Genomic DNA, 25,989 nt, shown 5'->3' with positions numbered 1-25,989 from the left:
GTTGTCTTGATTTGCATCTCTCTCAGGGCTAGGGATTTTGAACATTTCTTCATGTGCTTGTTGGCCATCTGAATGTCTTCCTTGGTGAAGTGAGGTTTTGTTTTTTTAAAAATCCTTAAGGATGTCAGTGACTCCACAGAGTTTCTAAAATTGTTAACAAAATTTGCATTTTTTTTTCTGATTTGGGAGCCATGTTTTTCATATGATTCTTCTCTTTACTCTACTACCTGTCTTTGAATCTTAAAAATCTACTTGCTCAGGAAAATATAAAGAAATAGGGAAGCCAGTAGCTAGACAATAATGGAATATTCTAAATGTTTGTTGTTAGGTGCCTTGAGTTTACTAAGGCTCATAATGACCCTGTGAACAATGGACCTGAACCCTACCCTACCCTGTGCCATCTTCATCATCTCTTACATACGAGAGCCCACCATTACTATCGCCGTGTCAGTCCATCTCGTTCCTTCACGGACCTTTCAAAGTGTAATGTCCCAAAGTATGTGAGATATTTCACTTATCCTTGCCACCAAACCCTGGCTGCAGCTTTTCCAAGATGTACTTGTTTGCCCTTTTGACAGTTCATGAAATACTCAGCACACTTCTCCAACACAACTCAGACATTCTTCTCTTATCCTTATTCATTATCCAACTTGTAGCTACATAGCAAATAATAATAATAGAGGGGGAAACAAACGCTAAATCTAAACATGAAGTAGTATCTTGGTGAATAACCTTGCTTTTTTCTTTTAGAGACCAAATTGTTACTGGAATTTGTAAGAAATCTGTTTTTTCTACCTGATGCTTCCCCCCACCCTTTCCCGGTGATGATTTAATGAACAGCTACTTACTCCACCTAAACATGTATAATATAGAACTTGTCGTTTCCTTTACTCCCTTAACCTTCTTCCGTATGTCACTTGTTTTGAACTTTTCTCATCAGGTACCATCATTCTCAAAATCATCTAGGCTGAAAAATTAACTTATTTTTTTCTACTCTTCTTCTGCTCTGATCCCATATAGCCTGTTAATTGACTTAGCCAATACCATACTTTTAGATTTCATTGATCAGTAAAGTTGTTTTGTTTTTAAATAATTATGGCACGAGCAAGGTTTTTTAATATCCCTCGTTTCATAATTAATACATACTGAAATATCCCAAATTATTTTTCATTATGATAGCTATTAACTTTCGTCCTTGAGATCTTTTACAGTATTCTGAATTCACTGCTATCTATCCCTGTGTTTTTTAAATCTCATTGTACTTTATGGCTGCTTTATACCACTTAGATAAGTCTGTCTTCTAATGTGGTTAGTCATATACTTGGTAGCTGCTGTTGAATTGATTCTGACTCACACAGCCTTTCATGTGTGTCAGGAAAGAATGCTCCATGGCACTTTTCTACTAAGTATTCAGAAGTAGGTCACCAGCCCTTTCATCAGAACCTAATAAAATGCTAAGTTTCTTGCCTGTAAGGAACAAACACATGTAAACCAATTCAATGGAAAGAAGAGGTTTATTAAAAGGACACAGTAGGAAATTTCGTAGGCATGTTAAGGAAAGATAACAATACACCAGGTCACATCAATTGTGCTACAACCCAACTCCAACTTCTAGAATAGAATGATTGTTCTGCTTTCTTTGTAAGCCAGCTCTTCAAAACAGCCCTTTCTGCTCACTGAGGGCTTACCTGCCTTCACCTCTCTCCTCCAGTTTTTAGTTTACTTTTGGTTTTGGCATACTGACACCTTTTCTGCTCGCTTGATGGCCTGACCTGGTAGTTCAAGTGTTCTATGTCATCTTACTCAGTCTCCCTCTTCTACATTCCTGGCAGAAAATATTATCAGTATGACCCAGCCTTGTCTGATGTCCACCACAATCTAGTCAGCTTGGGTAAAGGTATGGTAGAGGGAAGGCAGAGAGGGCTTACTTGAATTGTATAAGCCTTAACATTTTCACCAGGAAGCTCTGGTGGTATAGTTTGTAAAGAGTTGCACTACTAAACCAAAGATGGTGTCTCTGGTGGTTCAAATCCACCATCTGCTCTGAGGAAGAAAGATGAACAATCTCCTCCCATGCGATTTCCTGCCTCCAAAACTCGCTGGCAGATCAGCTGTGACTCGGTTCTGACTCAACAGCTATGAGTTGAGAGTTAACCTTTACCACTAGGCCACCAGAGTGCCCTAATGATTAATAAGTAGATGGCAATTCCTAGCTATTAATTAAATACAAGTCAAATGTAATGGACTGTAATATTGAGGAACTAAGCATAGCACTTCTTTATGCCTTAATTCACGTCATTAATTCATTATCATATACTTATTATTTCTCAATATTGTCATTTTACATGGTTGAGTATTGTAATTAAATTCAACTTGAGGCAGAGCAGAAGGATTTTAAATTCCCATTATCAATATACTCAACTCAGACTAGTTAGTGTCACCTGAATTTAATCACCTTTGATTTTAATCCAGAAACTAATTTTAAATAATAAGTACAGCCAGTTCAGCATCTATGCTACCTTTGCCTTTTCCTTGCCAACTTTTCCTCTTGTTACTTTTATGAGCAAGTCTTTGGGTGCACAAGTGGTTAAGCTCTGTTGGCCAGCTAATGGTTGTCAGTTTGATTACAAGGCCCTAGTGATCTTTCATAAGGTCACAGCCTTGAAAACCCTGTGGAGCAGTTTGCTCTGTATACTTGGGTCACCATGAGTCAGAATCAACTCGGTGACAACGAACAGCATTCATTTTTATGACCAGAAAATAATCTGAGGCTAAGAGGTCGAGCAGACTGTTTTACCCTGTGCCAACAACTTTGCTGAGAGTTTTCTTTAAAGAATAGGCAAAACATTGAGCATTACACATTTAGTTGTCCATGCTCTGTTTTTTCTGCTTTTGTTTTATTGTGAGATAGGACTTGTTGGAGGAATTACAGAGATGTTTAAGAACTCAAGAGCCATGTTAACAGTAATGACCAAAATACAAAAATGTTGTGCATCTCATAGAGATCTAGAGCAGTGGACGCTTATTTGTTCAGAGTATTAAAGCTTTTTATTTTTGTTTTAAATTTTGCTTTCTAGACTAGCACTAGTAAACTACATCTCTGAACTGGAAGCTAAATTCAGGGGAAGGAGGTATGACAAAGTAACATGAAAGAACAAAGATAGTGAAGATTGGAGAATTGAATGTTTGTGTGTTTCTCTCCGAGCTTCATTTTCCTTTTTTTCCTTTGGCAGTGAATGGTTTAAATATTATTTCAGGAGTTTCTAGTATGTGACATTAATCTGTCAACCAGATGGGGTATTTAAAAAATTATAGAGGCCTATTTTTTTTTGTTGTTACATCTCATTCCTGAGTTAAATTGAAATTAACATAATAAGCCTCGTAGAACGATTACAAAAACATAACCCCAAAACTCAAAGTAAATACCTGAAAGATAAAATTTGTTAAAGACACAAAAAGTAAATGTTCCAAAGAGAATATAAGTTGTTTTAGTATTTGCTAGTTGCCAGTTTGGTCTTTATGATAATTCTTTTTCATTGTTGAGGAAGTTAAGCGTTCTCTTTAAGCCTGTTACCTAGCCAGGCTATTCTGTTACCTGTTTAGTAATCAGCTGTGTCATTTTTGTAACTCAAGCTGCTTGAACTGAATAACTTAGTGTAGAATCAACTATTTAGTTCTAGTTTGATACAGCATCCTCTGTAAGTGAAGTATTTTCCATGGTTAAGTTGTAACAGAAATAATGTGAACCAAGCAAAGAAGAAAAAACACCAAAACTATCATATTTGTTTAACTTGTACCTGAATGTTTTCGTGATCTCAGAAGTTCCAGGAAGATCTAGTGTTTCAGACCCAAGTTTATTCGAATTTCTAGCTTGTACTTGGAAGATCATGTTCATTATCATCCATTTCTGTTTTGTTAGCTCTCTATCAACAAGTCATTCTCAAATGGATAAGTGTTTTTAATAGTCATGGAAAAGTCTTTAAGTTTCTTGAATAATGTTAATACTGTATATCTCAGTTTATTCTTATTTCCTCACTGATAATCTCAGTATTTTCCTAGCTGCTCATGTACATCTGTAAATGTTAGGAAATCAGGCACGTCTTGGCATAATCAAAATATACACTCCATTGTTGTTGTTACATTCTGTTGAGTCAGAACCATCTCATACTTGACCTTCCAGTGGGTTTTCAGAGGCATTGACTAGCATAGGAGGAGATTGCTTATATTTCTTCTACAGAGTAACTGGTGGATTTGAACTGATACCTTTGGGTTGGTCCCTCAACTCTACCACTAAGCCACGAGATCTTACACTTCATTAGTAAACATAAATTGTGCTTGTATATCCTGTTTTTATCTGACCTGAGGTTGTAGTTAGGTACCATCGAGTCAAGGATGACTCATAGTGACACTGAACAAAAGATCTGAACCCTGTTCTATCCTGGGCCATACTCACACTCCCTGATGTATACAGTAGTAGTATCCTAGTGACTTAGGGAAAGTTTCAATCAAACTTCCTTAAAATTAACAAATACTTTTTTTTAAATTTTTTATTATTATTTTATTTTGTGTGTGTGTGTGTGTGCGCGCGCGCGCCGTCAAATCAGATCTGACTGGTACAGGAGGAGATTGTCCCTCCTTCCCCGGCAGAGCATCTGGTGGATTCGAACCATGTACCTTTGGCATTGCAATGCAGCTTCTTGCCACTAGGCCACCAGAGCTCCCCTTAAATACTTTTACCATTGTGTAATTAATCTTTGTGTAATCCCTTTACCCATGGCCATTGAGTTGATTCTGATTCAGACCCTCCATCAGTATTATGAGGCTATAAATAAGTTTGTGAAAGGCCTGTCCATTTTTCTTATTTTAAAAATTCATATTTATGTACATCATTATTTATAATTTTTTTCAACTTTTATTCTAGGATACTTAAATATTTTTTTAAGTAAATTTTTGGGAATAAGTTTAAATTTATAGAAAAGTTGCCTAGAGTTTGAATATGTATTTCACCTAATGTTGACAACTTGCTATATTCAACCCTAAGAGATTAGTATTGGTTGCACTCTTGTCAACTAAATTCTTTGTTTGGATTTCAGTTTTTTCCTCTAATTTTCTTTCCCAAGACCAATGAAGCATATACTACGTTTAGTTAAGGCTGGTTTTTTAGTTTGTTTGTTTGTTTGTTTTTAATTAGTCTTTTCCGTTTTCATTGTTAAGTAGAGAAGGATCATTTATTAGCTTGATGCTGAAACTCTGATTTCCCCCTAGGTACTTGTCTAACTAACTTGGAGATAGGGTTGAAAAGTAGATTAAATTTGTAAGTACTTTAAGTGAGGTAAAAGTAAGCTTATATGTGAAATATGGAGATAGCCTTGTTGCTACCAAGTTGAAACCAACTCATAGCTGACCCTTGGTTTTCAGAGTGGAGTTTCAAAGACTGTAAATTGCGTAGGAGGAGATTGCCCGTCTTTCTCCCCCTGAGCATCTTGTACATTTGAACTGCCTGCTTCTGGGTTGCAGTGAGATTCCTTACCCACTAGGCCATATAGAGAAGGTGCAGCAAATTTTGGAAGACAGAGACATTTATACCAGGAATGTCTTCTATTTGAGGTGAATCTTGAATGATAAATGCAAACTCTTAAGGTAAAGACCAGAAAGTATATGCAGACAGAGAGAATAGATAGGATGCCCAAGGCTAGGAAGCGTTAGTAGGCAAACAGATGGGTTTGACTGTCATGAAAGGATAGTAAAAGAGGAGCAGGAACAGAGATGAAAAGACTAGGAATGTATGCAGGATATATATCTATATATTTGCTTAGGAGAAATAGTCTAGAGCCTTTGCATTCTCGTCCCTCTCGTTACCTACATTTTCACTCTTCTTCTAATTCTTGCTGTAATAAGAGAGTGAATAGAATATACCAAATCCAAACTTTTTTTTGTTTGCTTTTGATTTAGCAACATTGATGAATGTTGTATGACAAAGAAAATAGAAATTTTAGGCATCCTATATTATGTGGAAACTCACTTTATGTTGTTTTACTATTGTGTTGAGGACCATTGAGTCGGAAACTGACTCAAAGTTGACCCTCTGGCAGGTTTTCAGAGGCAGTTAATCACACTGGAGGAGATTGCCCATCCTTCTCCCATGGAGCAGTTGGTGGCCTCGAACTGGGGATTGCAGCACAGCTTCTTGCCACAAGGTCACCAGAGCTCCCTATTTTGCTATTTTTGTTAAGTGCCTTCAAGTTACAGGTGACTCATAGCAACCCTATGAACGAAAGACCTGAAGACTTGTATAACTTTCATCCTTTCTCCAAGTTCATAGGGTTTCTGGAGGCAAGCTATTTTGGAAGTGGATGCCAATCCTGCTTCCAGGCTTGTTTTAATCTGGAGCTCCACCAAACACTGTCCACCACGGGTGACCATTATCACTTTTGACACATCAGTGTCTCAGTGTTCAGTATCACAGCAACCACGAGTTACTGTACAGCAAATGGACAGACCAGTGCTTATACCACTTAGAAGAATGCTTGACCAAATACAGTTAAAACGAGGCCAGATCTGAAAATCTCTGCCTTCTTGGGGGGAGCATTGATCCACTCAGATGGTAGGGAGTTATGCTACTAAAGGCCACACCTTTTTTAGACTGTCAACAATTTTATCATAGTTGGGTCCGCAGTGAATTCACTTGGTACCAGCAGTCAGTAGGCCTGTAGAAAAATGTTTATGCTTCCAGCAGTGTTTGAAGGCATTATGCCACCAGTTGCTGCTTGAGAGAAAAATGAACAGTTTTCTGTGCATTTGCAGCTTCCAAAAATCTGCTGGAGGGTCAGCTATGACTTGGTCCCATCTCCAGGAAAATGAGGAAGATGAGACTGTAGAGCATGGACACCTCACATATTTAAACTTAAAACTTTAGGGTATGAGAATGTGGAAATTAATTAATGTAGGATTACAACTAACTTTTGGAGAATATCTCCACTAGATAGGAAGAATTATTTCTGTGGGCTAAAATGAGGTGTTTGGATTATATATGCATTACAGTTGTGACTTTTCTGTTCACGTTACTCTACATAAAATACAACTGTTATTAATACGTTTGCAACAAAACTGGCATACTTCAGATTTCATAGTCTACAGTTTTGACTCACAAAGAAATTTGGAGATTAGAGCTAGTAAGGTATTTATTTTACAAAAGTAGTTTTCTTTCATGTTGTATGTATAAATATAATAGCACCACAATGATATTTTTGTTGTCCACCTTTCAAAGAAGTAAATGTTTTTACTCACTTGAAACCAAAATTAGAATACTGAGGCACAGAGCTCTGGTGGCCTCGTGGAAAAGAAGCTGTGCTGCAATCCTGAAGGCACATGGTTGGAATCCACCAGATGCTCCACTGGAGAAGAAGGGGCGATCTCCTCTGCCAATTGGATTTGACTCGATGGTACACAGCAAGGGAAAAAAGAAAAAGAATATTGAGGCAACCAACATGTAATCTTTTGTTAATAAATAACATCTAAAACATTCTTATGTTTCACAAAGGTGAGCAAGTGATTCCTCTCCTCATGGCCAGTTACTCAAAGAGAACTCATGATCTCAAGTTATGCTGTTTATATTATTAAGTGATAACCTGTTGAGAATAGCTATACACTCAGTGAGCTTTTCTTTTAAAAAAAACCCACAAAATCATAAAACAACCCAAACCAAAATCTGCCATAGGTGATTTATGAATGTTAAAATGACTTTCTATAAAATAAGCTTTCTATCTTATGGATGAAATGATAAATGATAAAATGATATGTTTGTGTCTCTAATTGTTGAAAGATAGGGCACTTTGAATAAACTGTAAACTGTAAATTATGGGCAGTTTGATTGTTAGACTTTTTCATCTCTCATTGCATATTTATCATTTTGAAATACAAAGTGAAAAAAGTAATTGATGTTAAGGAGGGACATACAGAGGACTTAAAAAAATAACAGATAATGTTTTTTTACAGGTGTTTGTTTTGTTATTCACAAATACACTCTTTTGTGTATTCAGTATTTAATAACAACAAATTACTTTTTTTAAAGGTGATTTGATTCAGATTTTCTTAAAGCCAGTTCAAGTTCCTTATAAGTAACATAAAATTCCTTCAGACTAGTTAAAAAAAGTTAGAGAGCTTCTTAAAGTATGGAGTGGGGATTTCAGAAGAGTCTTTAGAAGTCAACACCATGGCAGAAGACTTCAAGACCAAAATCAGGAACTACTAAACTGCCCCTTTTGATAGCCACTTTCCCAGCCAGAACCAAACCAAGAATTGCTGGCAGGACTACCTGAATTTCCACCGTTTTGAGAAGGCAATAACTGCCAAAGGCGGCAGTGCCTCTGTATGTGAACGGTATGTACAAGCCTCTTTGCTCCGTGTGTTAGTTGTCTGCCTGGGATGGCAGAAGGCGCATTCCCTGGGAAGATCTGAACTGGCCCACCTCACCTCGCTGCTGGAACCTTGACTGGGAATTTAACAAATAACTCACTGGAAGAATGAAGAAAAAAAAAAGTATGGAGAGGGATGCTGAAAGAGGTGGAGATTCAAGTTAAAAGGACTTGAAGAAATAGCTTTTGGAGTGGCTACCCTGTTATCTCTGACATTCTCTTTGTCTTAATCTTTCCTCTATTCCCGTTTCTTCTGTCTTAGCTCTTTGCCCTCTTCACCTTCACTTGTTCTGTGCTTTTATCTTTTGTCTCATTGATCCTTTGCATCCTTTCTCCTCATCCATTTTCTATATCTTTTATGTTCTCTCTTGGCATCTTTAAGTCTTTCTGTACCTTTGTTGATCTTTGTCCCCGTACTAGTTTTCTCAGAATTCTTTCCTTTAGTTAAGAACACCTTTTCCTGTATTTTCTAGTTCAAATTTTTCAGGTAATGTAGTTGATCCTGCTCATCTTCTGTCACGTAGCTACACAGGTTGTAGATCTCTGGCCACCCTGTGACTGGCTCACTCTTGTGTCATTTATTCTGATACAATCGCAGAGAGGTGCATGGGTCAGATCATATGGGCCATTTCTCACTAAGGAGGCAACTGGGAGTTTCAAAGTTGTGTCTAGGCACATGTTCTGAAGTTTATCGTTTACAGCTCATCAAATTTTTTTAATTGTATCTTCCTTAAGTCTTTTGTAATTGATGTATGACTTTTTTTCCCCTAGAGAAATCTGTTCCAGAGGGGGTGCGGAAACCCCTATTATCTCTGCCTCAGTTATAACTTGGTGCTTTCTTTTATCCTTAAAGATATTTGTTCATTGAAAAATATTTAATGAATGCCCAGCATATTTTTATAAATTGCTTTAGGTGTTAGGAATGATAGGGTGGGCAGGGCAGATTCATAATGAGTTATTTGACTGAAGTGGAGCATTGGGTACAGGAAACTTGAACAGAATAAGAGAATAGGGTCAGAGGGGAGTGAGTGAATCTGAAATGATTGCCAGGCACAGAGGTGTGGGAGTTTAAGGCATGGCTAGGAGTGGGTGTGGAGCTGAGTAAAAAGATAGCACAGGAGTGGAACTCCGTTTCTGTTAACTGCCCACATAAAAAAATTCCATTCTTTAAACTGGCATTTGCAAAATGTGATTAAGCAACCATTGAGTCTCGTAAAAACTCAATCCATTCATCTCATAGATAGTAATGCCCACGCTGCCCCAGCATGTGTTCTAGATTTTGAGGCCACAAAAAGGGGGCTTTATTTTGTGCTTTCAAGGAGGAATTTTTTATTTGAGGCCAGTAGAACTCTAATGAGGAAAAATCTAAAAATAATTACAATAGATAGTTTGACCAGGCACTAGTGTTTTGGTATATGACACTGTCCTCTACAGCTTAAGTTAAGCCTGATAAGTAGGCCCTGGAGGGAAACTACACAAATGTGGAAGTGCCAAAATAAGTTCACTTATCAAGTTAAGAAAACCAGTTAGCATTTTATAAAAATCAAAAAGAATAGGAGCTTGGAAGATTATATAATAATTGTTTTTAGAGCTAGCCAGAGATAAGATGGGATGAGAGTGTCTGGGAAAGAAAGTTTTGGAGATGATCTCTCCTTAGTCACCAGCCTCTGGGACTGAGGCTGAAAAGGAATAATCCAAGCTATGGTTTCAGTTGCTTTCTCTGTACCTGTCAGTTAGTCAATGAATATGGAAGGCTGGAGAATCGGAGCCTTTGAATTATGTTGGTGGGGAGCCAAAAGAACAAACAAATGTATCTTGAAGAAAGTGCAGCCAGGATGTTCCATAGAGGCAAAGCTTGTGTAACTTGGTCTCACATTCTCTGGGCATATTGTCAGGACGAACCAGTCCTTGAGGGGAAAAACCCATCACACTGGGAAAGGTAGAGGGTCAGAGAAAGAAAGGAAGACTTTTAATGAGATAGATTGGTCCAATCACTATAAAAATGGGCTTGAGAGGATAGTGCAGAATAGGGTAAGGTTCAGGCCTGTTATTCATAGGATCACTATGATTAATAGTCCACACAAAAGCACTTAACAACAACAAGCATGATATCGTTGTTGTGTACCATTGAATCAGAACTGACCCATAGCTGACCCTCCAGTGGGTTTTCAGAGGCATTTAATTGCACAGGAGGCGATTGCCCATCCTTCTCCCTTGGAGCAGCAGATGGACTCAAACCACATACCTTTAAGACTGCAATGCAACTTCTTGACACTGTGCCGCCAAAGCTCCCTGTGATAACCATTACCCTCCCTCCCAAATGTTTTTATGCTTTAAATAAAAGGTAAGACTAAATTTCAAAAAAGAAAAATATTTGCTACTCAAGTTTTCAGCCTAAGAGGAAGGAATTGTGTATACTTAGTCTAGATGTTTCCACAGAACTGATAATTAAAGCCTGTGGAGGGAAAATCTTGATCTGACACTAGAGGGTTGCCCAGAAATACTACCAAACTGAAACTGAGTTGTCCAGACATTGAGAAAGAATGTCTTATTATAATTCTTAGCTGTGAGAAGGTTCAAGATTTCTCCACAGAAACAAATACTTAAAAGGAAAAGGAAGTATTTTCCAAATGTCACTAGCACAGGTGATTGATTGTGATATGAAGTCCTGAAAGGAAACTTTAAGTAAAAGCTGGAGAGTCACAGATGGTGAGAAGTAGGGAGGAGGAAGTAGAGAGTAGATGAAAATAGCTAGGATTGAAGCTATATTTAAGAAAGATTGTTTTGTTGTTCAGAGTGGGGTGGATAAACTGACTTAAGCCTTGACTAGTGTTGCTGTAACTTTTAGGTTAACGTTGTTTTGGAGAGTGAATCCAGATTCTATCTAGGATTTTGTTGATATGAAACAATTGCTAAATAGACCTTTTCTGCTGGGATTTGGAGCCAAAGGCAATGTCCAAAGAAGTTTCATAAAGTTAAATACTTTGAGGCCACAATATCACATGGTAGTATATTGAACAGTAATAGTAGCAGTCAAAAATAATAGCTAGCTGATGTTTATGGAACACTTACTATGTGCCAGACACTGTTTCAAGCGTTTTCTGTGAATTTAACTCATTTAATCCTCTTGGAATTCTTGAGATAGGTGGTGTTATTGACTCATATTTTACCTATGAGGAAATACATGGTGTTTAAAGGGCCAGAATTGTGAACGTACATATATATGGTTCCTTTTTTGAACTAGCTCTAGGTAATCTCTTTTAGTCAAAATGAAGGGGAGAAAAGAGGAAGCCTTTAGGCAATAGAGTAGGGTTTTAATACTGGCATCTCTCAGGGAGTGTTTTTAAAAACGGAGTTTGTTCACTTGTGTTAACAGTGACTTATTTAAATAATTACATTCAGTGATTATTTTTTTATAACTTCTGAAGAAATTTTCACCATCTCCTTTTCATATCTATAATTACGTTATTGGAAAAATAAAACAAAAGGCATATGATTATGGTGTCTACTTTCAGAGAGCTTCTTAAAAATAATATTAAGAACATTTTAAGGTAAACACACTAATTCTACAAACTTTCTGCCAGCAGAGTATGTACTACTTGATTGCTTTTCTTTGAACAATGGTGGTAATTATGTATGCCAAACTGTTTTGTTTGTTTTAGAGGGTGATTTCTAAACTAATTTTACTCTTATTTACAGATTGCTTTGCTTTCTTTATTGAGCACAAGACTGTCCAGTAGTTTCCTCATCTTCCTTTTTCTCACAAGAACCTCTGCAACTTCAGTTATTCTTATTACATTAGGAATGTTCTTAAAAAGATAAAATCTTAAGCCAGACTAATCCCATTCTCTCTTATCTGTGGTCCCTTTTAAGAATTTTCTTTATTTTTAAAAATTATTATTAGTTAATTAATTTATTTTTTCTATAAGTATATTTTATTAATTTTCATAAACATTTACAGAGATTTTGGGTTTCCATTCATTCATTGTTGCACTATTCTCTCTACCCTCCTCCTAGTTTGTTCTTGTCCAAATGCCACAGTGCTTGTCAAAGCCAGTTCTGATTCATCTTCTTTGTCAGTGTGTCCTTTGCCATTCCCTGTCACTCCTCCCTGAGAGAGACTTCACCCTGAGTCATAAGGAAAAGGGGATGGCGTATTCTCTTAGCTACTTCCTGCTGAAAAGGGACACTGTGGGTTTCAGGGTGAAGATCTTCTCTCACTACTCTAAAGGGCCCCTTTGGCAGTAGGAAACACATAGACTATTATGGAGATTGATTTTGGAATTTAGATGCACTCTTATTGATTGTGCTTGGCCGTACATGTTCATATCCTTGAAGATGTATCATGGGGGTGTTGCAACCTAGAAGACACAAATTTGACTAACAAGTTATAAGTACATGAGTCCAAAAATTATGGAAAAGTAAAAGAAAAGATTCTTTCATTGTTTTACAAACCCTCCCCCAGGTCCCCTCCACCATGTAGCCCTCGCTCTAGTCTCCTGTGATGACAGAAATACCTAGTTATATATCTCTTTTAAACAGTTTTCTCCCTCCTCTGTTTCAGTGCAGTATACATTATTGAACCCATCTTACTCAGCCTCTCCCCAACCCCAAGGACAGTCCCATTCTACAACAGTGGCATCATGTAATATTTGTCCTTTTGTGACTGGGATATTTCACTCAGCATAATGTTCTCCAGAGTCAACCATTTTGAATAATATTGCATGAGTTCCTTGTTTTTTAATGCAGCATAGTATTCCATTGTGCGAATATACCACAGCTTCTCTAGCCATTCATTTGTTGATGGGCACTTAGGTTGTTTCCAACTCCTTGCTATTGTGAACAAAGCTGCAATAAACATGGGTGTGCATATATCTGCTTGGATGTCAGCTTCTCATTCAAGTCTATTCCTTCTGCCTACACAATAATCATCAGTTCTTGCCTCTCCAAGACATTTCTCTACCGCAGTCTTTGTGTTAATTCCATTCTTTTCATCCAGCCCTGATGAATTGAAGGTGAACAAATAGGTCTTCTCTTATACTTGTGGTGAATATTGAAGAAAGATGAGGAGAAACATACAAGAAAATTGTTTCAAATACCACATACATATTGAGGGTAGGTATAGGAAGTGGCTTGGGACAATTTGAGACCCTCTCAAAAAAAGATGTCATCAAGAGGGCACTTCACAAACTGGAGGAACAAAGCACAAAGGGTTGGGTAAAAACTAAGAGTGCAGAACCTATTTAAAAAGGATTACAGAAAGTGTTTAAAGAGGTTAGATTATTATGAGATAAATTGGCACTTCAGAAAATACTGTCATTTGAAAATGATGAAAAAGAAGAGGTCTTTGAGCTGGAATTTTGACTACATTACAACACTTAACAGATAGATCAAGAGTCAGACTCAGACACGGAGGATTAATTTAAGAAATGTGCATAAGAGGCAGGAGATTTTGTTACAACTTGATGTAAGGAAAGAAGAGTGAGTGGGTTCCAGAAAAATCTTAGATTTCATGCTTGGAGAACTAGTAAGATACTCTTTATGATCTCTAGAAGCTGAATAGATCAAAGACTTGTTGTTATAAAGTAATTAATTATTGTATAAAATGCCCTGGATCACACATTAAAACCGATCCTATAGTTAGCTTGTGGTAAAAGGTGTTTTTAAGGACAGAGAATACCTAATAAAAGCTTGAGAGAAAAAAAAAATATGTGGTGTTAGCTTTAAGGAGTAGGAATGACCTATCTTACCAGGGAACCTTGAGAATATGGGTGAGATAGGGCAACCTTCCCCCCCCCCCCCTTTTTAAATCAGTACTTTCATGAGCTGGAACTTAATGACGAGTAGGAATTGAATCTGAAATTTTAAAATGTACTCACTATTTCATTCAAAATAGTCCAATATGAGTGATAGAAATGCTGTTTTCCATACAGAAAAGAATGGTGCATATTTGCTTTTACTTACATGCTAATGTGAATTCTGTGAGTCAGTCACTTTAAAGAATAGCTGATAAGCATTTGTATTTTGTTTCCCAATACTGAAGCATTAGTTCTTTTTTAGTATGTCTCAAAGGAGAGGTACTACTAACAGTGTCACTAAAAAGGCCTGTCTGTGCATGCTCCTTGAATAGCAACTTTTTTTTTTTTAGAAAATGTATACTTTATTTGATAGGTTTGAACATATTCTTCTTTTTTTTTTTTTAAATTTTTATTCATTCATTGTTACACACTTTCCTCCCTGTCCCTCATTCTACCCCAGCTTACCTTCCTCTGGTGGTGGTGGTGAGTTCCCTCATTGTTATACAATCATCCCCCCCACCACCGCTTTACTAGACAACTCTGACTCTGGACTCTTGCCATGCCAATAATACCTATTCACATGTTCCTTTTTTACAGTGGCCTTGTACATTATTTATCCTCTCTTTTCTTAGCTTTCTCCCCAACCCCCATATCAGACCTGTTCTACAACAGTGGCATTATACAGTATTGTCTTTTTGTGACTGAGATATTTCATTCAACATAATGTCCTCCATGGTTACCCATTTTGTGTAATATTTCATGAGTTCTTTGTTTTTCAGTGTTGCACAGTACTCCATTGTGTGAATATATCACAGCTTCTCTATCCATTCATTTGTTGATGGACATTTAGGCTGTTTTCAACTCTTTGCTATTGTGAACAAAGCAGCAATAGATATGGGTGTGCGCATATCTACTTGGATGGCAGTTCTGTTTTTTTTATGGAGTATTACCAGTAGTGGAATTACTGGATCAAACAGTATCTCTCTTTCCAACTCTTTGAGAAAGCATCATATTGCCTTCCACAGTGGCTGCACCATTCCACATTTCCCACTGACTGAACAAGGGTTCCAGTCTCTCCACATCCTCGCCAACATCTGTTGCTTGCTGCTCTATTAAATTCTGCCACCCCCACTGGGGTGAGATGACATCCCATAGTTGTTTTGAATATCAGCTATTTTAATCCTACTTCTGAATATTGATTAAACTATAGGAACAGATAAAGTAATATATGTAAATATCTTGGTTTTGTAAAATGTAATTATCTGGAATTTCTGTATTGAATTTTATTTTAACTAACATTTTTGTTTGGTACAATTGTGAAATATTTAGTAAGAGGTCATTCTTAACTAAGCATTAGCCATTCATTTTTCAGCAGTACTTGTCAGATCTAGTTCTAGGTCCTGAGAATACAAGGATCAGCTATGAAGTAGTTATTTTAGTGAGTAAGATAAAAAAGTAACAGTAATGTGTTAAAGTGATAAGTACTGAAGAAACAACACAGTAAGAGTGTGATAGGCTAGGGCTATTTAGGAAAAATTAAGTCAAGGAAGACTTCTCTGAAGGAAGCAGAAACCTCAGTGAAGGGGAAAATCTTGCACAATTTTTCCAGGTAGAGGGAGCAATAAATGCAAAAGCCTTGTATCAGGATCCAGGTCATTGAAAACCAGTTTGGCAGTTCAAGGAAAAAGAAAGAATGTTGTAGTCCAATATGAGCAGAAAGGACAAATAAGAACATAGGGAGATGAGGAAGTAGGAGTTGGGGACCAGAACATACTGAATTTTATTGACCTCAAATTTTATTTAAGTATAGTTGGAGGATGTTTAGACAGAGCTGTAACATCATCTGATACACATTTTGCAAATTCATTCTGGCTGCTGACTAGAACTGACTGTGGTAAAGGCAGGGTCTATGCATTGGACTATTTAGGGAGCTTTAGCAGTTACCTAAACCTCTGATTTTCATTACACTCATGGTGATCTGTTACAGTTCAAGAAGAAAACATGACCACTTCTATCAGTGTTTATGTTTTTATCTTAAAATGAAAAGAAAAAATAAACCATGTTGATAAAGGAATTGTGCTGCTAACCCAGACATTGCCTTTCTGATAGTTTGAATTCACCTTGACTCTACAGGAGAAAGATCAGTCTCCTCCTATGGAATTTACAGTCTCCCAAAACCCGGTTGAGCTCCATTTCAATTCAATAATAGTGATTGGCACATTTCATCTGTGTATTAGTAACATGTTACCATTTTTGGCCTCAGCAAATGGTTACTATCTACCAAGATGAGAGGACTGAGGGAGGAGCAGGCTTGTTTTAGGATGAGGGTGGAGTAATTCACTTTTGGACATGCCATGTTTGAGTTGCCTGCCAAAAATGTAATGAGATATATCAGGCTGGTGGTTTAGATATATGCATCTGAAGCCAAGATTGTAGCTCTAAATTTGGAAATCATCAACTTTGGAATCAAATTGTGGGAATGCAGATTTCAGTTCTGCCACTTACTGTGTAATTATGGGCAAGTTACTTGACATGCATCTACTTCAGTTACATCATCTGTAGAATGGGGATAGTAATACCTACTCAACAAGATAATTAAGAGGATTAAGTGATTGAATATAAGCAGAGTACTTAAAATAGTGTCTAGCACATAGTAAGAATTTACTAAATGTTACGACTCTTAACAGCTTATGAATGATGTGAATAAGATTATATTGAGTATAGATAGTGGGGGCGGTGGAGAATGCCAAGGACAGAACCTTGAAATAATACAACCTTTAAAAGTTAGAAATAAGAATAGGAGACTGAGAGGGAATAAAGTCATATGATGAGGGTGTGGTATCTAGAAGCCTGCCTAGTAAAAAAACTATTTCGAAGAGATGTCATCAACTTGTACAAATGCTACTGGAGGGGCTTGACCTAATGAGAAGAGAGAGATGATATTTAAGTATTATGGAGTAATTGTAGCAACTTGTAGTTGCAAACTCTTGAATAGGTATAAAGTGTATCCCTGCATAAGCAGAGGGATTGTCTTTAGACTTTGACAAACAGTTCATCAACTAAAAATAACCCAGTGGTTGATGTAGATGAAGACAGATGTGTAGATTAGGTTATGGTAAACTTGAGCCTTTTTTTCTGATTCCTTTCATATTCTAGATAGGCAAGATCTATCATTGGCTGATAGGTGTAGGGAGGACTTTATAAGATTTAATAATAGAGAAGAAGCTGTGTGAAATGGGCATCTTAGATGGCAAGAGAATGAGTTTGACTAGGCAAGTATAGTTGGATCGTTAGCATTTAGAAGACTCATTTTACAATTGTAGTTAGTAGTTTAAAAGTAATTCCAACTGACTTGAAGGAAATGAGAGATTCTTTTTTTTAAATAATATTTTAATTTATTTCTTTTTCATTTCGATGAACATCTACAGAGATTTTGGAATTCCATTCATTCATTGTTGCACCCTTCTCCCCCCCCCCCCGCGGTTTGCTCCTCTCCCTGAAAAGCAAAAGAAAAACTCCCTCATTGGTACACAATCCCCCCCACACCTCCCCCAATCCCACCGCCAACACCAAATATAATCCACTCTGCAACCCTCATTGCGTACTCCTACGATAAACATAATGCCCTAAAATATAATACTTTCATTAAACTATTCTCTCCCCCATAGACTTCAATGCTGTAAACGTATTTCATGCAGTTTTTTTCAGCCTTACCCCCACCCTGATGCCAGCCTCATTCTACAACAGTGGCACCATATAGCATTTGTCCCTTTGTGACTGAGATACCTCACTCAGCATAATGTCCTCCAGGGTCACCCATTTTGAATAATATTGCGTGAGTTCCTTGTTTTTCAGTGCAGCATAGGATTCCATTGTGCGAATATACCACAGCTTCTCTACCCATTTGTTTGTTGATGGGCATTTAGGTTGTTTCCAACTCCTTGCTAGGAAATGAGATTCTTAGGGAGTATATACCAAAAATGTGGTGAGGACAAATACCTTCTCTGCTTCTATTTAGTCCCATGTTCAGGATGTCACAAGGACTTAATAACCCTCCAAAAAAATTCCATCCTCTCATATTTACTTAAGTTCAAACTGTAGCATGGTGTCTATAACATGATAACTTCATGTAGACAGTGAGCTCCTGGGGGTGTTGCCATCTTTTCTTGAATCTTGTTTCTTTGTATCACAAGTGTTTATAAGCAGAGCCTAGGTCAGTTTAATGGATTATATTTCATATTTGATTTCTAAGTAATGTGAAAACCTTCCTGGTGGCACAGTTTAAATGTCAGCTACTCACGAAGATGTCAGCAGTTTGAACCCACTACACTCTGTGGTGGAAAGGTGTAGTAGTCTGCCACAACCAAAGATTTACAGTCTTGGAAACCCTTTCGGGCAGTTCTCTGTCTTACAGGGGCTTTATGAGTTGGAATCATCTTGATGAAATGAGTTTAGTTTTATATAAAGAGAGTGAAGTGCCCTAATGGAGAGGCTCATAGTTTTGCTAATAGGCATGAAAGTTTCACTACAATTTTCACTTGGATCTGTAGCTCCAATTAAGGTGGAATTATCACTCATATTGAGGGAATTTGGGTGGTGTCATCAGTCTGTAGGGAATTGTGCCACTACAAAGGCGGAATCTCTGGTGGTTCAAATCCACAGCCAGAAATCCAGGAGAAAGATAGGCAGTCTTCTCCTGTGTAATGTACTGCTGCCTCAAAACCCACTGGAGGGTCACCTGTGAGTTGGTTCTGACTGAACAGCGAAGAGCTTTTAATTTTTTACATATTCCTCATATTTATTTCTTATATCTCTCTGATTACATATAAATTCATTCCTTTTTTTCCTCTCACCCCCTCTTTTAGGTGCTGGAGAATCTGGTAAAAGTACTATCGTGAAACAAATGAAGTAAGTCATGGCATGACCTTTTTTTTGTAAGGTTGGATATCCTCATAAAGTATTAACAAGTCTGAAAAAAAACAAGTCTAGTATATTTTCATTTTACATCTGTAATAATTACTTATGGTTTTCCTATTGTTAAAGAATCATTCATGAGGATGGATATTCAGAGGAAGAATGTAAACAGTATAAAGTGGTTGTCTACAGTAATACTATACAGTCCATCATTGCGATCATAAGAGCCATGGGACGACTAAAGATTGACTTTGGGGAAGCTGCCAGAGCAGTAAGTTGTTTCTCATTTCCTTTTTGTTTGATCTTGTTCAGTAGATGCAATAAAGGGAGAGGCACAATTTGCTTCATGTTTAGGAAAATGAATTTAAGCAACAAGATGTAGCAAAGTGCTGTTCAGTCACTTGAGAGGTGTTAGCAATCTGTCTTCAGAGATACTAGATTACCATCTCAGTGAAGAGTCTAGGCTATGGGATTCTGTTGATCTATGGTGTTTTTGGTTTTTTGTGTTTGGGTTTTTTTTTTAATAATAGCTTAGTTGCTGCTTTCACATTACTGTTGAGCTTTATAGTAATTCATTTTGGTAAATTGAAGTAATCTAAGAGAAAAGTAGTAGATACACTGTACTGAGAGATGTAGTGATTAACAAGTTGCTGCAAATGGTAGTCAATTTTAATTTTAAAAGTGTGTGCGGGCAACATGTTAAAAGAAAAAAAATTACTTGTTAAGAATGTCATCATAAAGCCCAAGTTTTATTTTCTATTTTGCTCTCTTCTCCCTTCTTTTTCATCCTTGTTAATTCTCAAAGATTGATTTCTATGTATAATCATTACCTTAGCTTTAGTAGTCTTATACCATAATTGCCCTTTTGTGATTGACATATACCACTCAGCATAATTCATATTGTTGAAGTTTGTATGTTAGAGGCAATGTTCAGGTGTTCAAGAATGTTATATCCTTATACTGCATATAACCATAGGCTTTAAGATTGGATTATATTTATTATGTTCTAGTTCTGTGCCAATTGGCAGCGTCATGATACGTGGACAAGAGATTGAGGTTTTTAACAATTTCATCTCAGTTCCACAATGAACACTTTTTGAACCAGCAGCCAGGAAATCAAAAGATGAATTGCATTAGAAAAATATGCTGTTAGGAACCTCTCCAGAGTGTGGAAGAGCAAGGATGTCAGTCTACAGACTAAAGTGTGCATGATCGAGGCCATGGTCTTCACAGTTACTTGCTGTGCATCAATGACTAGAACATGAGAAGAATTGATGAAGAATATTGAAGATATGTTGTACTGCCAAGAGAACGAACAGTTCTGTCTTGGAGAGGGTGAAGTCAAGCTTCTTCTTGGAGGCAAGGTTTTTGAAGCTCTGTCTCATATACTTTGGGTATGTAGCCAGGCGGGACGAGGCTTTGGAAAAAGATAGCATGCTTGGAAGGGTGGAGGACAGCAAAAGAGAGGAAGACCCTGGATGAGATGGATTGACACAGTAACTGGGGTAATGAGGGTAGATGTGTCAGAGACAATTAGATTGTCTTTAGAGCATGGTTCAGAGCAGTTGTGCATAGGGTCACTATGAGTCGTAGTTGACTCAATGGCACATAACATCAAGTATAATTCTCTAATAGCTTGCACATAGTCAAATATTAAAAAATTGTGTTTAGAACTGTCATGTTTAAGCATTAGGGACCTGGTAGGTGAGGCTTTGTATTTAAAAGTCAGTTTGGTGGGTCCTGCCTGAGGATGAGTTTCCAGCTTGGAGTAGTTGGATTCTGGAGGGTGTTTTTTATTTACTTGAAAGCTGGATATAAACAGTTTGGATGTTTTTTCTTTTTAACCATCACATGCAAGCTGATTGGCTGTTTCTGATTTCCTTAACAATCAGCAGTGGGCTGAAAGCCTCTTATTTAAGCAATCAGGACCTCCTGGGCTGGCCTTTAAAGTCAGTTGGGCCTGAGGGCTTGTGTTAATTGTATTTGGAGAGAACTTTGTTTTAAGTGGTACAGTACTTGTCTGTCAGTTTGCTGTATTGAGATAACTTGGGATTACTGTGATACTGAAATGTATACCACTGGTGTGTCAAGTGCCATTAGGGTTACCCACAGTGAACAGGTTCTTGTGGAGCTCCCTGATTAAGACAGACTAGGAAGCAGGATGGACCATCTACTTCCTAAATAACAGGCTTTTGAAAACCCTAGAAATTAGAACAGGGTACATAAATTAGAACAGGGTTCAGGTCTTTTGTTCATAGGGTTCCTATGAGTCATACTCTACTCAGCGGCAACTAACAACATCATCAACTCCTAAAGGGAGCTCTGGTGGCTTAGTGGCAAGATGTTGTCCTGCAATCCTGAAGGCACGCTGTTCAAATCCACCATCTGATCTGTAGGAGAGGGATGAGCAGTTTCTTCCCGTGTGATCAACTGTCTGAAAATCCACTGGAGGGTCACCTGTGGGTCAGTTTCAACTCAAAGATACACAACAACAAAGAGTCCTAAAGGTCTGGTTTGTAAATTAAGATGTTTGATGCTAGTGGAGAAGTTAGGAATAGCCTCTTATGTATCAACATCAGAAAAATTTCAGCAGTAGGCTGAATATATATCTTGGAAGTAAGGGACTTACTTATTGTCCGGAGCTCTGGCAGCATTATCTGTAGGGAATTGCAGTGCTAACCCAAAGGCTAAACCTTTCTGGTGATTTGAATCCACCAGTGGTTCCTCGGGAAAGTAATGAGTAATCTCTCATGTGATTTACAGTCTCCGAAAAACTGCTGGAGTGTCAGCGATGAGTCACTTCCAGCTCAGTGGCAGTAAGTGAATGAGTAAGTGGAGTTAACAGGATTTCTAGGATGCTGGAATCAGAATGTCACACCTAGATGCTGTGGAAAAAAGAAATGACAATGAGTTGGACAGTCTTCCTGAAAAATTACTCCCAACCCAAAGACACATGGTTCAAATCCACCAGCTGCTCCAAGGGAGAAAGATGGGCAGTCTTACTTCCTGTGCAATTTACTGGAAGGTTAATTTTGAGTCAGTTGCAACCGGATTGCAACATAATTATAACTTCTGTGAAGCTGTGTAGGAAGTCTTGTAAGCAGTATCTCAGCCTACCAAATGCAAATTAAAACTCATTAAATAAATAGGGAAACTGTTGAGAGGGAGAAAAAAACCACTAAAAGGATGATAGTAGTTTAAGAAATGTCTTAGTGGATTTACAGTTATAAGAAAAGTTCTTACGCAGATCTCATAATGAGAAGGGAAGAGATGTGTGAGGCACGGGTTTTATATTTTTTGGGAAAGGTGTCATATAAATTAGATACTTTCCTAAGCCTTTGAGCAGGGAAAATTTAATAGCTAAAGCAAAATGAGTCTTTATTCTTCCTCCTTTCTGTTCCTTTTGTCATCTCTTGCTTTTCCTTTTTTTCCTCCACCCTTTTCTTAATCATCTGTCACCTAATTCTACTTCTCTGTACTAGAAAATGGATCAGTGATAACTTTATTTCCCCTTCTCATTTATTTCTTAGTTTCTTCTTTTTTCTTCCCATCTGCCCTCTATTTTTCTTGATTTTTTTTTTCTTTCCCCTATCAATTCAGCTGTCATTAGTCTTTGAGTCTTAACGCTCCTGTGTTACTAGAGTCATTCAACATCATCATTAATCTCAGATTAATGGAATAACCCAACTTTCTAGCATGCCTTCATCCGAATCTATAAACTTGTATAATTCTTTAAAGGTGATGTGCATCCCCCCCCACCCTGATTTATATCTTTGTCTTTGATCTGGGCTTTTATGGTTTGTTAGAAAGTGAATGGTTAATAGAGCCAGGTGTAGAATGAGGTACTATTTCATATAAGCTTAGGGATGATAGGAAGTTCATTCTAAAAAGGTTCTTCTTTGTAGAACAATTGTTGTTAAGTGCTGTTGAGCCAACTATGACTCACAGCAGCCCTGTGAACAGTGGATCTGAACCCTGTGCTATCCTGTACCGTCCTCATTATCCATGGTATGCTTGAGCCCACCTTTACGATCACTGTGTCAGTTTATCTCACTGAGGATCTTCCCCTTTGCTTACCTTCCACCTTGCCAAACATGATATCCTTTTCCAAGGACCCTCCTAAACAACATACCCAAAGTATGTGAGACAGAGTTTCACTATCCTTGCCTCCAAGGAGCATCCTGGCTCCATCTTTTCCAAGATATATTTGTCCTTTTGATAGTTGTCAGGTTCAGCACTATTTTCCCACATTACAACTCAAAAACATCAGTAATTCTTCTATTATTCGTTGTCCAAATTTCAGCTGTATAGCAAGTAATTGGAAAAAAATGGTTTGGATCAGGTACACCTCAGTTTTTAAGCTGGTATCATTGCTCTTCAGTACTTTGGAAAAGTCCTTGACAGCAAGCTTTCACAGTGCGATAATATCTTTTGATTTTCTGGTGCTGGTGCCAAGGATGATGATTGTGGATCCAAGCAAGATAATGAATAATTTCTCTTCACCTATAATGATGTAGCCTCTTGGCCTGCTGGTGAGAATTTTTGTTTTCTTGATGTTGAGGTATAACCCATATTAAAGACTGTATTATAATCTTTTATCTCTGCAGCAGGTGTTTCAAGTCTATAGTAAGTTTATTATCGAGGAAGAAGAGTAGATTAGTAAAAGTGGTAAAGGAAAAATATTTACTCCTGAAAGAATCTTTACAGGGTCAGTACAGTGAAAATATATAGCAGCAGCTCCATGACTGGGTGGATTGACACGGTGACTATAGCAGTGGGCTCATGTGTCTTGGGAAGTGTGAGGATGGCACAGGATAGGACAGGGTGCAGATCTATTATTCATAGGAACACTATTATAGGTCGTATGAACTCGATGGCACCTAATAGCAACCATCACCTTCTATTTTGGTGTTTCTAAAACTGTTGTTGTTAAGTGCCGTAGAGTCGCAGGGGACTCATAACGACCCTATGATGGAGAGTCCTCAACGCTTGGGTGCGTTTCATCCTCTCCAGGTTCATAGAGTTTCCTGAGGCAAGCTATTACGGAAGTGGATGCCACTCCTCCTTCCAAGCTTGTTTTAATCGGGGAGCTCCACCCCACTCTCTGTCCACATTGGGTAATCAACTGTTAACACATTTGACACATCAGAGTTCTAAAATTAGAATAAAATTTTTAAAGATTACTTAATGCAGTTATTTGAATTCTTTCATACATATAGTTCAGTGTTTAAAGATTTACTGTTCACTTTTGTGTATACTTGCCATTTTTAGTAATTAAAAAAAATCTTCCCTTGGCCATTTGTTCTTTCAGATTTGTTTTCTCTGGAAAGAGGAGTAGGGAACTGTTTCTTAGGTAAGGTTTCTTTAGATAGTATTAGACGTAAAGTTTTATTAGGAAGAATATAGAGAATACTCTTAAAGGAGGAATACAGAAAAAAAGGGTTTTTTTACAAAACAAAGATAATTGAAGTTGGAGACCTGAGTTCTACAAAATTTGAGTGTGATTGTGTAGTTTTGTTTGTCTTTGCTTAAATTGGATGCACAGGTTCTGGTAGAGACATGCCTTGGGAGGCTTCGGTTATGATTTTATCTGCTGTCTAAAATGCTTTGCTTGCTAGTTGACTTTATCCTGATGATTGTTTTTTTATACAGTTGATTGCTCCCCTCCTCCTTTACTCTTTCTCTACCCAATGTGTGCTTTTAAAAGTTCTTTGGAAAGGTGGAGGGTCAGTAAAGGAGGAAGACTCTCACTTAGTGAGATGGATTGACACAGTGACAGTGACCTCAGGTGTATCAGATATGATGAGGCTGGCACAAGTTCAGATCAGTTGTTCTTAGGATTGTTCTGAATCGTACACCTCTATCAACAACAACTGAGGAGAGAGTTTAATTGAGAACGCAAAGGCCAAGCCTCTCCTGTGGTTAGAATCCACCAGTTAGTAACCCTGAGGGAGAAAGAAGGATGAATTATCTCCTCCTGTGTGATTTATTAACACCAGAAACCAGTGGAGAAGTTGAGTTGAAGGGACTGTTTATATTTTTCCCCTCAGGTCTTCACTGCTCTCCATTATATCCTGCTGTTTGAGCTGACTAGGAGACTTTCCTTAAGTTTCATGAATATTTTATTTCCTTTGATGTATTTAAACTATATGTCCTCTTTCTTACTGAGAACATTTCTGGTGTGATTTAAAATTCCTTTAACCGGTTGGGAATGTATTACATAGACCTGTCTTATAGACTAGTTTGTTATTTTTTTTCTGTTGAAATCATGAGCAACCAGGATGGATTTTTTTTCCCCCTTGAAGGTAAAATACTAATGATAGATTTATTAGAAAGTTATAACCCTGAAAGGAGGACTTGGAGGGAAGGCACCAGGATAGAAATTGCTGACTTGACTTGATCAGTAGAGATCATTTCAAGCACTAGTGGTGTATATGGAGGAGTGGGAGGGAATAAAACCAGTCCTCAGTTCAGTTCTAGTCTTTTAACTATAATTCTGTTTAGGTGGAATGAGAAGGTAGAAAGACTTAATTTCAGTTCTCTTAGACTTCCCTACCAGAAAATACCTTTTTATTGTTGTTGTTATGTGCTGTCCAGTCGTTTGTGACTCATAGGAACCCTATGTACAACAGCCCTAAGCCCTGCTCTATCCTGTGCTAATCCCATTGCCTCTGACACACCCATCCCGACTACCCCAGTCACTGAATCAATCCACCTCATAGAGGGCCTTCCCCTCCTGCGCTGTCCCTCCACTCTACCAAGTATGATGTCCCTCTCCAAGGACCTGTCTCTCCTTACAACATGTCCAAAGTATGTCAGACGAAGCCCCAGAATCCTTGCCTCCAAGGAGTAGCCTGGTTTAA

The 25,989-nt window shown here is 37.7% G+C and overlaps 1 protein-coding gene across 1 annotated transcript in view; it reads left to right on the top strand.

The window, feature by feature from the left end:
- Positions 1-25,989, top strand: part of GNAI3 (guanine nucleotide binding protein (G protein), alpha inhibiting activity polypeptide 3) — a 62,653-nt gene that overhangs the window by 20,151 nt on the left and 16,513 nt on the right. Inside the window, exons 2-4 of the mRNA XM_006899353.1 lie at positions 19,078-19,120; positions 19,256-19,397; positions 24,457-24,479. Coding sequence (XP_006899415.1) covers positions 19,078-19,120; positions 19,256-19,397; positions 24,457-24,479 — 208 coding nt within the window. The remainder of the gene's footprint in view (positions 1-19,077; positions 19,121-19,255; positions 19,398-24,456; positions 24,480-25,989) is intronic.

This window comes from Elephantulus edwardii, unplaced genomic scaffold, assembly GCF_000299155.1.
Source record: "Elephantulus edwardii isolate Elephantulus edwardi_28Jun2011 unplaced genomic scaffold, EleEdw1.0 scaffold00252, whole genome shotgun sequence".
NCBI lineage: Eukaryota > Metazoa > Chordata > Mammalia > Macroscelidea > Macroscelididae > Elephantulus > Elephantulus edwardii.
Note: the sequence above shows the minus strand (reverse complement) of the source record. Positions and strands in the feature narration are given on the sequence as shown.